Raw genomic sequence first — 12,252 nt, 5'->3', positions numbered from 1 at the left:
TGAAGTTCGATTTTAATACCACCAAATTTTCCTGTGAGTGTCGACTGAATTTCTACCTTCAGCTATCCATCTAAAGCAGTGTTTCCCAACCCAGTCCTCGGGGAACCCCAGACAGTCCACGTTTTTGCTCCCTCCCAGCCAATCAGGAACACCGAATAGCTGGTACAGGTGCGATGGGAGCTGAGAGGAAGCAAAAACGTGGACTGGCTGGGGTTCCCTGAGGACTGGGTTGGGAAACACTGATCTAAAGGGATGGAAGGACCTCTGCTGTTACAGTCACTATGTTCACCTTCTCATTCAGCGGTTCATGGCCTCTGCTGTCAGACATAGATCTGCTAGCAATGTTTATCCTCGTGTCAGTGAACGACCGCAGGCTCTTGGCCATTTACACAACAATTCCACAAAATAAACCGATGGTCAGTAAGTTAAATTATATATTTTGTAATATTTCCAAGGACAAAAATCATTGAAAAAATATATTTTCTTCAAATTTCCGCAGAGTACACTGAAACACAACCTACTCTATTGATTGCATGTTAGCACCCTCAACTTTGAAATATTTAAGTTTTAATGTGGTTTCCCTAAAGGACACAGTGCAGATTCAATACACTATTTACCAAACAAAAAACTAACCCTAAAGCTCTTTATTAGTCAGAGTAAGAGTGCTGATGAAACTAACCACAAACCTATGGAGAAGTTGGGGTAGGGAGAGTCTGGGAACCCCAGGGGAGCTGGGTATGAACACACACATACAGATAGCATGTATCACTAAGATCCCATAGAGTTCAATGTACACTTTATTGCTGTTTGAACTTTCGCAATTATGGTCTTCTGTGAAGGATTCTGTTGGCCAGGTGTGAATATAGGTCATTCTTCTATGATTTCTGCTGGCACGAGTGGAATGTGCAGGCCTGCTCCAGTTCTGAGGGGTCAGAGAAGAAAGACACCACTCTGTCAACATCACAGACCTGCAGGATGAGCTGGATGCTGGCATTCAGAACCTGAGCACTTCCAGGACACTTCATTCCCCAAAGGGAAAATGTGGGAGTGACACCAAATACAGTCCAGGACACCAAATACAGTTCAAATGAAATGCACATGCAGGCCAAATGATGGCGCCTTGGGAGACCCACCTGGCACACTGCTAGCACATTCTCGCAAAGATTTGATAGCTTGTACATATTTCTCCCTTAGGAAGTCTTGAAAGCTGCTCAGAGTCTCCTGGAGGCATTTGGTGGAGTCTTTGAAAAGGAGGTTTTTGCCTTCTTCTGACTGGAACATTTTAAAGTTGTCTGAGCTGGACGGACCATACTTGATCTGTGGCATGATGGGAAAGGACATTGATATAGGAAAAACAATGGGCAGTTAAAAATAAGCAGGCACTGCAAACACCACATAATATTGATGTTCCATTGTTTTTAATTCCCTCTTGATTCTCTTTTACCTCCAAAATAGTCAGCCTTGAGCCCCCATAAACGTTAGTCCTCCCCTATACAAATATTTGACTTTTGGACAAAAGAAAATCTATTGCTGGTCATGAGTGGTGTGCATCTCGTTTGAGTGCAGCTCTGAACAGCAGGAGAACCAGGGGTATCACACATGAACGTTTTTCAGCAGCTCAACTACCTCAGCAGCAGAAATGACTGACAGCTGAGCAACATCCCTGAGGCCACACCCACCTGCTGGTCTTTGAGAATAGACACCACATGCTTCCGGCGTTCAGGGCGCGTCACCACAGCGTGAGCAGGCACCTCAGCCAAATGGCAACTCTTGAAATCACTTAGAGGTGCCGTTACATCAGAGGGGCACAGAAGCTCATAGTCTGTAGACCTCACATCTTTGGCCCATGAATCACCGTTACCTGGAAGACAGGATACAGAGAATGTGGACTTAGATACCTTTACAAATTGTGCCAGTGTGTTCTTATGCAAGCAAGACTGCAATTACACATACTCAGTAAGAAACATCACCCAGGTGAACATTTCCCCATTATTTGATAAAAGCTTGGCTCTCTCACCATCGCTGTTCTCCTGAACAGTAGTGTGCTTAATAAAGGCAACATCTCCACCACCTTTCACCAGACACCTGCAGGGAAAGCACAGATCATCAGAGAATCTGTATAACTTTGAGTTTGGCCACAATAGGAAGACTGACGCCTCTCACCTGAAGGCTCCAGCGTAGCCATAAAACTGCTCCTCAGCTCTGGGCTTACATTTGTACACTGGGTCATTTATTTGGTTGCCATCGCCCACACAGAGAGCACACAGCGAGGATTCAGGATCTGCCCCCGGGGCACAGCTCTGGCTGAAGTACTTGGCTGTTCCCATGAAAATAGAAGGATAGGCAGGATGCTATAATGAATCATTTAGGCCAACATGACAGACGTAACCTTAAATAACCCAATGAACCACGATGAGTGACTTGAATGATACATTCACACACACACACAAACACACAAACGCCAGCGAGCTGCAGCCTCACAGAAGTCACACTCCTTGCTGTTATTGTGGAGGAGACCCATAGGGATGTTCCATCCTGCTGTGCGATCCAGGCCTGTGTGGCAAGACTTCTTCCCCCTCAGTGTGGTCCAGGTGAGGCCCGAGCCTTTCTTCACCACAGCCACCGCAAAGTAAGACGCGGCTGTCTCTGTAAGGAGAGACCTGCACATCATCACTGCTGCCCTCCAGTGGCACTGCAAGACACAGCAAGGTGGTGAAATTGTACTTACGCTCTGAGGAGCCACACTTGGCTGTGAAGGAAGCAGAATACAGGCATTTCAGTCAGTACACAGCACCACAGTGACCAGCAGACAGCCTACAGCCCCCCCACATACCTGCGTCATACTGCTCTGCCATCACTGGCACCAACCCACACTTCCCTGCTGAATACACCTGCCCGCCATCGATCGCCATGGCATCTGCCTCTTCGCGCTGAAAGGAGAACAAAGAATGTGCCTGCTTAGTACAGGGGACTGGGGGCTCTGGAAGCAGACAGTACAGTATTCAGCCTAGACTGAGAGACTCCATGATAAGCGCCTCTTATGCCCCTCCTACCAACCCTGCCCAGACCTCCCCCCCCCCCTTAATCCCATCTATTAACCCCATCGTAACCCCTCCCCACTTTACATACCATAATCTTTTTTAGGCAGTCTTCCACAGACCTCCCCTGCTGACACTCAATCTTGGCATCAACATCTTGCGAGTTCCACTGGTCACACTTGACCGTCTCGGCGTGGCCCACGGCGCACCACCTTATGGAGTTGGTCTTCACCTCTGGGGTTGTCTCTGAGGTGGGCAGTACAACAGAGCTGTGACTCACCATTGCTAAATGGGGGAGTGTGTGTCAGTTTACTGGGTCACTCACCTTTCTTCAGAGACCGAATGGTACTCATGTATTCTGCACCCAGGTAGAGGAAGGAATCGGTGATATTAGGCACCCGAACAAGCTGAACGGTGGAGTCCTTAAACATAAGATCTTTGCCTTCATAGGCTTCAGATGAGAAGAGTTTGAAATCCTGTGGAGGATTGACCATGAAATCAGCCACATTGAGCCTGGCGTTTAGGTAAAAATGGATCTGCCCACAGAATCAGTGTAGCGTCTGCCAGTTGTTCTCAGTTTACCCCAGTGTGTTGCAGACTCTCCCAGATGTTATCTGCTAATTCAGCATCCTTGCGGCTAACAACGGCATGGGCAGGAACTCTGCTCAAATGGCAAGTTTTGTAGTCATCAATGCTCTTCCTGGAACCGTCTTCGCACAGTAGCTCGTAGTCCGCCTTCTCTGAGGCTGGACACAGGAAACGGAAGGTCAGAAATACCAGAGGGACCACAGCACTCACAATGACCAAGGTGGTGCATCTCGACTCTCTGCTTACAGGGTACAGTCAGATGCTTCACAAAGGCAACTTCGCCAGCATCATCCTTCAAGCACCTGGATAGAGTCAAGAGCACAGGGTCAGAGACAAACAATGCAGGGCTAAAGAGTGTAGAGTGATGGAAAGGGCTGATCAGATTACACCACGGTACCCACTGGAAGGCTCCAGAATAATCGTAGTACGGCTCATTGTGGGAACGGGAGCAGTCACCCTTGCACAGCTTGCACAGATTGGAACCAGGTGTAGCACCAGGAACACAGCTGGCGGAGAAGAACTCTGAAACCACTGAGGATGGGAAAACATGTTAGGGGACTGCAGATTCATTAATCCCATTTCTGCCGGCCCACCATGCAAAGGGGCAGCTCACCCTTCTCAAGAGGGACATCCTCCTGCCCTTTCCAGGCAATGTAACCCTTGGACACCAATTTTCCAATGGGGATGTTCCACCCTGCAGACTTGTTCAGACCTGTGTGGCATGTCTTCTTCCCCTTCAGCTCATGTAACCCAAAGCTGCTGGTTTTCTTCACCACAGCAACAGCATAATAACAGGTTTCTGCATCTGCAGGGTCCAAACAGGGTGACTTTGCCAAGTGCTTTTTGCTTCAGAATGATTTAGTCACAAAAGACAATATTCATTATCATTTATTTAAAATTCATACTTTTTAAAGAATACATTTTTATTTAGTTGTCATTTTCATATCAAATGATATTCTTTCTTGTAAGTATCCCTTAATTACCTTTTCCGTAGTCTTCTGCGATGATAGGGTGGAGGTCATAATTCTTGAGACCAGCTTTGTAAATGTCTCCCCCATCCAGTGTGATGGCATCTGCCTGACCTTCCTGAAATCGACAGCCATATCATATTTTCAGCTCAGCCGCAGTACCTGCATAAATCGGGGGTGCTGTGACAGACGTGTTGTCGGGTTTCTCACCTTGATGGCTGTGATGCACTCATCGGTCCCCGAGCGCAAAACGCAGGCGAATTTAGCTTCTGCTTTGGCAGCCAGATCATCACACTTCTTCTTCTCCTTAGCAGATTTTAGGCACCATTTCACTGGCGGTTCTTTGACAATAAAGGCCGCAGAAATTCCCACTAGGAAGGTAGCAGAGATTCTGGTTACCAGCCATTCCCATGTGAGTCTCATGGAGCAGGTCTGCAAATTGGGTCTGATACATTACCGAGGCATCCTAAGAGAATGGAAGCGAGCAGGACCTTCATGTTGGAGGGTGGAGGACAGGGACTCCCTGCAGTCACTGAGCGGACAAAGCCACAGTAAGCAGCCTCTTTTATAGATTGACCCTCAGGCTGAGCTTGCAACAAACGTGCTTTGTTTGCATGAGATTTCCCAACAGCTGGCATTCAGAGTGGACATGGATAGTGCACTGCTTAACTCCAGGAGACCTTTAGAGTGGAGGTCACAGTCACAGATAGGGAGAGCTGGATTTGATAAGCACCCTATTTCTTAATCTGGGAAATTCACATCACAGGGCTGCTTTGAGGAGTTCACAGTCATTATTGGCAAGCAATCCTCATTATCCTTTTTCAAAGGCTGTGGTCAGTCTGGCACATTAAACAGGTCTCAGTGTGGCTCTCATTTAATCATTAGTATAATGTTCACCTGTTGAAAACCAAGCTGTTAATATGCCAGATCATTAAAAAAATCACCTGCTCCAAATAATTTAACATTCGCCATAATATTGGCTATATTCTGAAAAGTATGGGGCGGCATCAAAATGGCAAATGTTGGCCAGTCTGGGTCTTGCAAACAGGCCTGACATGGTGACTGACTGGTAACAATCAGGACATTATGGACTAAGCTGAGATTAGGCACACACTGCAGGTTGGAGGGTGCAGGAGAAGGAAATCTTGATGAATATGAGCCCAAGTAGCTGTATAAAACGAGTATGCATCAATAGTTCTTGAAGTAATCACCACTACTTGCTTAATTTCGTTCAGATGATATCCATTTTGATAAACAAGTGGAGTTGAGACATTTGGGACATTTTGTTTCACTAGTCTTTATTACATGTGGTTTTTCACCAACAGACAAACACATACAGTAAAACCAGGAAAGACGTGGAGGGAGGATGGACACACATGGGTGGGTCTATAACACTTGGCCAGTGCTTCCCCATCACAATGGATTTTACAGACTGGCTAAGAACTCAGAGGGGCCACTTGTGTCTCAGAGGCTGTAATGGCTCCCATAAGGCATGATAAATCAGCTCCTGATTTCACATTTCTGCTCACATCACTAAATTTTTGCTGGCCTGCTGGCGTTCCCAGGATTCCCTGGACCAATTGATCTTCCACTGACCCTGTTTGCACAGTCAATATTACACAACATGCAAGTTAATGAACAGGCAGTCAGAGGCAGCTTGAAGCAGACGTGCTCTGATCCAGGTGAGGGCAGAAAAAAACAGACCAATTCCTGCTGTCACACCAGTCAGGCTGCAGGAGACATTTCTATCATGTCATTTCTATAGGCCCAGAAGACGACATCAGCCCTGCTAATGCTTGGAGAGACCAGGGAATTGGCATTACCCTCTGATGGGACACCATGAGAGCACCCCCTCCTCAAACAACAGTATTTCAACTGGGGTCATACATCAACTCCTATTGATCGTTTGGTAACTCAAAGTATCATTTGCCAGAGATGCAATTTGTGGCATGACACGTGACATTTATGCTACTGCTATCTTGTCTGTTTTCCAGCCAGCACAAGCCCCCCACCCCAAATAAAACCCAGTAATACTCAGCACCCCAATCTAGACAGCATCCCCCCAACCCAGTAACAATCAGCACTCAGAATCTGTAGATGAGGACAGGGTCTCACTGAGGGTTTGGCTTCTGAGGAACAGATTATTAAGCACTGATGACCCCCCCCCCAGCACCACCAACATAAGTAAAGTTGACAAACAGCAGCAGTAAGCCATCAGACATGCAATCATAATGTGACTTTCCCATCATGCACCAGACACAGGGACCCTGGAAAAGGCCACACCCAGACAGCAAGGGCAAGGTAGATAACAGGTACTGAAAAAGCTGTTTATTGGTTGATTTCGTTCAAGTAAAATATTAAGACAAGCTGTGTACATAAAACAGAAGAGTTTGGTCCCTTAAAGCACATGAAGTTTTACCCAAATATGCACGCACACAGACAGACAGACAAACAGACACATACACCCACACATACACACACACAGACTAAAAGTCACCCTGTATTATTTACAGTGAAAACATTGAGGATATCCTCGACCAAGGGCCTTGATAATCCAATCAGAAAAGGGTGCATTAACTAAAGTCGAGTGAAAAGGCATTCATCCTACGGCCCAGTCAAAAGATCGGTGATCAAATTTCTAACAAGAAAAACCTTGTAGGTTTTCAATTGGGTGAAAGGATGGTGCTTCGAAATGGCTGATGCATGTCTGTTATGTCCTTAATCTCCACCCCCTCTATAGCATGCAACCGGTCAGAGATGATCTACCCAATCAGAGCAGCACACTCCTTGGCCTATATTTTCCACCTGTGCAAAGCGTGACGCAAAGTGGTTTTGCTAGTTTCGTACCAGGGCATTGCTCATTTTCCTGCCATGCACACATGTCATAAAATAGTAAATGATTTTGCACCCACTGTCCACTTGTAGGAGTGGCCAGGCGCATTGTTGGCGCATTGCTATTTTAAGGCAGTCCAATACCATTTGACCAACAAAAACCACATCTGAAGTCAGTTATTAAACGGTATTTATGTGGCACGTTTTAGAACACAACAGTCGTTATTTACACAGACACGCACTCAAAGTGCCTTTGGATTACACCCCTTCTCAACAGCTAAAAACACATTTCTTGAAATTTTGCCTAAATTTCCCAAAACTCTAAATACAAATTCAGAACTGCACACTCAACTCCAAAAACATAATGAACACAATATACATCAAAACAAACGTATACATTTTCACATTTTTTTAATCTTTAATGCACTCTGCAAAACAGTATAATTCTCCAACCAATGAATTGTACAATCAAAAAACTGTTCGCACATAAAGACTTAGGCATCACAGGCAGTACGACCTCCGGCCAGACAACTGGGGGGGGGGGGGGGAAATCCCCAATCATGCCTAATCCATCCCTAGTAAGCCTCAACTGTAATATAACAAGCTTCCTCCATATCCTGGAAGAGGTGAGGAGACTGAAAAAAGAAAATGTAGAAAAAACACCTCAATGGGGTTAAGGAAGGGAGTATATGCCCTTAGAAAGATGTTACTGAATCCTGGGTTGCTGGTAAACAAGTCATGAACCAGAACAGCCCAGTGCAAACTTGACATTGTCCCAAAGGATGACGTATCATGGCTTGCTTTTACAACAAATTTGTGTTTGTGATGCTACAGCACTGTGATTTTGCTTTTTCTAAATAAAACGTGTGCATTTACTTTAAACCCATGGTTGTTTGAGAGTAATCAAGTCAAAAACTGAACTTTATTACAAATCAAAGTCAAAATAATTCAAAATTCACCTCACTTCTAGAATTACCCATAAGCTATGACATTTGCCTTTACACGGTGCAGTTTGGACGCAGTTTTTTTCAACGCTAGTGCTAACGGTATTGTGGATGCAGATCTTTTTCTTGAGAAAACCCTATAAAAAAATTTTTAAAGCATTTGTGTGGACGTGGTCTCAGTCATTGTTATGTTGCTGGAACAAACTCATTAATGGTTGGAAAATCATTGCCACTTAGGTGCTGCCAGAAATGTGTGACTGTTTTCACTTGTTGGGGTTTAGAGGGGAGTTTAAACTGGGGAGATGGGGGGGAATGAGGTGTTGACGCCTTGGGTGTAGCTATGGGGGCAACGGAGATATTTAGCACATTGAGAATGTGTTATTGCCGTACGACAGATGTTTGAAGAAATGCAAACCTGGCCAGTACAATAATGATGATACAAATATGATTATTTACATTTATTCATTTAGCAGATGCTTTTATTCAAAGCAATTTACAACAAGGGAATTGGAAACCCAGCCTCCCCCACGGCTGGTGAGAATTGGCCCATTGAACAAGCAAAGGAACTAATAGTAATAATAATTAGTAATTTTGTATTTTGCCATATCAATATTCATTCACCTTATTGGGAGACATCAACTCAAACTATTTCCAAACATTTGAGGATTGCGTCGTTCCATTTCCAGAGCCACTTTCCGTAATGAATCAATAGGTGTGGTATGTCATACACACTGCATAGCACTCGATCTCTCCAACCGCAAAAGAACACCACGATGCTCAAGGTTTCATCACACTTTTATGGAAGTTTTAAAGAGCTGACAGGATTCGAAACCTCTGACACCTCAGGACAAATCGGACGTCACCGGTCCCGTGATATTGCATAAACGAAGCGAGCTCCGACTCCCAGCTTCGAGTGGTTGGGCTTCACTTTGACGAGGCGAGCTTGGAGGTCTTGGTATTATATGTTCCATCACTAGCCAGCAGTGGATAATCACCTTGTTTCCCTCCTGCGACTTGCTCTGTGCTGACACATGACAGGAGGCCATCATATAGCTTGTAATACATACTGTAACTGCACTCAAACATTTCACACAGTATGAAAAGCTATACTTGCACATTGACTCTATTGGAGTGCCTCTCAAAAGAAACATGATAGGCCTGTTTGTTGAATGCAGTCAATTGTGGTGATGCTAACTGCATCAATCACTTGGATTATTCCTTAATCCTCAATAACCCTCCATCGTATCAAACTCAGCCAAATTGTGTTGTTGGCTATGACCATATTGATCATCGGCCTCTCTCACTTGTCATTGAATAGGGGTCTTCTGCCTCCATCAGGTGGTCGTCCCTAAGTTATGAAGAAAATATAGTACTGAATGTAAATCATCCATTTTACCAAACAGGCACATACAGTAACATCAAACTGTATGTGAGGTGGTACAGTGCATCAATGCAGTGGGCAATATTCTCCTGTATTTTTGTGCTACAGGGGGTTTAGTTCACTTCACTAGGTGGTGGTGGCTGCATATATTTTCGTCAAATTTCTGTACACAAACACAACCTGCTCCGCTGATCGCACATTAGCCTCCTCAACTTTGAAATATGTAAAGTTTTAATGTAGTTTTCCTGTGGGACACAGTGCAGATTCAACACGCTATTTAGCAAACAAACTAATCCTAAAGCCCTTTATTAGTCAGGGAGCGTCTGGGAACCCTGGGGGAGCTGGGCATGAACACACACATACAGACAGCGTGTATCACTCAGATCCCAAAGCTGTTCAGAGATGGAGTGTCTTTGAAAAGGAGGTTTTTGCCTCCTTCTGACTGCAACATTTTAAAGTCTTCTGAGCTGGACGGACCAAACTTGCTCTGTGGCATGATGGGAAAGGACATCCATACAGGAAAAACAATGGCCAGTTAAAAATAAGCAGGCACTGCAAACCACCACATAATGTTGATGTTCCATTGTTGTTAATTCCTTGATTCTCTTTTACCTCCAAAATACAGCTCAAACAGCTCATGTCAGCCTTGAGCCCCCAGAAATGTTAGTCCACCCCTGTACAAATATTTAACAGCAGGAGAACCAGGGGTATCACACATGAACGTTTTTCAGCAGCTCAACTACCTCAGCAGCAGAAATGACTGACAGCTGAGCAACATTCCTGAGGCCACACCCACCTGCTGGTCTTTGAGAATAGACACCACATCCAGCCGGCGTTCAGGGCGCGTTACCACAGACAGAAGCTCGTAGTGCCCATGATTCCTGCAAGATAGACTTTGAGTTTGGCCACAAGATTAGGAAGACTGACGCCTCTAACCTGAAGGCTCCAGCGTAGCCATAAAACTGCTCCTCAGCTCTGGGCTTACATCTGTACACTGGGTCATTTATTTGGTTGCCATCGCCCACACAGCGAGGATTCAGGATCTGCCCCCGGGGCACAGCTCTAGCTGAAGTACTGGGCTGTTCCCATGAAAACAGAAGGATAGGCAGGATGCTATAATGAATCATTTAGGCCAACATGACAGACGTAACGTTAAATACCCCAATGAACCACGACGAGTAACTTGAATGACACACACACACACACACACACACAAACACACACACACATGCCGGCGAGCTGCAGCCTCACAGAAGTCACACTCCTTGCTGTCCTTGTGGAGGAGACCCATAGGGATGTTCCATCCTGCTGTGCGATCCAGGCCTGTGTGGCACGACTTCTTCCCCCTCAGTGTGCTCCAGGTGAGGCCCGAGCCTTTCTTCACCACAGCCACCGCAAAGTAAGACGAGGCCGTCTCTGTAAGGAGAGACCTGCACCTCAGCACTGCTGCCCTCTAGTGGCACTGCAAGGCAATGAAATTGTACTTACGCTCTGAGGAGCCACACTTAGCTGTGACGGAAGCAGAATACAGGCATTTCAGTCAGCACACAGCACCACAGTGACCAGCAGACGGCCTACAGCCCCCCCACATACCTGCGTCATACTGCTCTGCCATCACTGGCACCAACCCACACTTCCCTGCTGAATACACCTGCCCGCCATCGATCGCCATGGCATCTGCCTCTTCGCGCTGAAAGGAGAACAAAGAATGTGCCTGCTTAGTACAGGGGACATGGGGCTCTGGAAGCAGACAGTATTCAGCCTAGACTGAGAGACTCCATGATAAGCGCCTCTTATGCCCCTCCTACCAACCCTGCCCAGAGCGGTCATAATTATTGAGACCAGCTTTGTAAATGTCTCCCCCATCCAGTGTGATGGCATCTGCCTGGCCTTCCTGAAATCGACAGCCATATCATGGTTTCAGCACAAAACGCAGGCGAATTTAGCTTCTGCTTCGGCAGCCGGATCATCACACTTCTTCTTCTCCTTAGCAGATTTTAGACACCATTTCACTGGCGGTTCTTTGACAAAAAAGGCCGCAGAAATTCCCACTAGGAAGGTAGCAGAGATTCTGGTTACCAGCCATTCCCATGTGAGTCTCATGGAGCAGGTCTGCAAATTGGGTCTGATACATTACCGAGGCATCCTAAGAGAACGGAAGCGAGCAGGACCTGGTTAGTCTTGTACTGATCGTTTGACAACTCGAGTGTCATTTGTCAGAGATCTAGTTTGTTGCATGACAAGTGACATTCGAGCTACTGCAATCTTTTCCTCTTCTGTCATCCAGCCAGCACCAGCCCCCCCACAAAATAAAACCCAGTAACAATCAGCATCCAGATCCAGTCAGCACCCCCAAACCCAGGAAAAATCAGCACCTGGAATCTGTAGATGAGGACAGGGTCTCACTGAGGGTTTGCCATCTGAGGAACAGATTATTCAGCACTGATGACCCCCCCAGCACCACCAACATAAGTAAAGTTGACAAACAGCAGCAGTAAGCC

General features: G+C 45.9%; 2 protein-coding genes across 7 annotated transcripts; both read right to left on the bottom strand.

Moving 5' to 3' along the window:
• Window positions 1-779: 779 nt before the first annotated feature.
• On the bottom strand, window positions 780-12,219 carry LOC111836654 (serotransferrin-1-like). Its single transcript, XM_072704034.1, has 17 exons — window positions 11,889-12,219; window positions 4,805-4,965; window positions 4,610-4,712; window positions 4,240-4,431; window positions 4,028-4,157; window positions 3,873-3,928; window positions 3,621-3,784; window positions 3,364-3,514; window positions 3,130-3,284; window positions 2,834-2,930; window positions 2,729-2,749; window positions 2,482-2,646; window positions 2,164-2,317; window positions 2,018-2,085; window positions 1,680-1,861; window positions 1,134-1,317; window positions 780-922 (listed from the first exon to the last, which is right to left on the bottom strand). The coding sequence occupies exons 1-17, from the start codon at window positions 11,962-11,964 to the stop codon at window positions 876-878; spliced, it is 2,106 nt and encodes a 701-aa protein (XP_072560135.1). The 5' UTR covers window positions 11,965-12,219; the 3' UTR covers window positions 780-875.
• On the bottom strand, window positions 8,814-11,882 carry LOC111836652 (serotransferrin-1-like). Of its 6 annotated transcripts, none has more exons than XM_072704038.1 (7): window positions 11,345-11,882; window positions 11,240-11,260; window positions 11,003-11,167; window positions 10,737-10,830; window positions 10,548-10,632; window positions 9,675-9,718; window positions 8,814-9,394 (listed from the first exon to the last, which is right to left on the bottom strand). In XM_072704038.1, exons 1-4 carry the CDS (start codon window positions 11,421-11,423, stop codon window positions 10,814-10,816), a joined length of 282 nt encoding a protein of 93 aa, XP_072560139.1. In that variant the 5' UTR covers window positions 11,424-11,882; the 3' UTR covers window positions 8,814-9,394; window positions 9,675-9,718; window positions 10,548-10,632; window positions 10,737-10,813. The 6 variants fall into 6 exon arrangements, with proteins under 6 accessions (XP_072560139.1, XP_072560140.1, XP_023653896.2 ...); XM_072704039.1 differs by having other exon boundaries at window positions 8,814-9,389; XM_023798128.2 differs by lacking the exon at window positions 9,675-9,718.
• Window positions 12,220-12,252: the final 33 nt, after the last annotated feature.

The sequence above is a fragment of the Paramormyrops kingsleyae genome, chromosome 21 (assembly GCF_048594095.1).
Source record: "Paramormyrops kingsleyae isolate MSU_618 chromosome 21, PKINGS_0.4, whole genome shotgun sequence".
NCBI lineage: Eukaryota > Metazoa > Chordata > Actinopteri > Osteoglossiformes > Mormyridae > Paramormyrops > Paramormyrops kingsleyae.
Note: the sequence above shows the minus strand (reverse complement) of the source record. Positions and strands in the feature narration are given on the sequence as shown.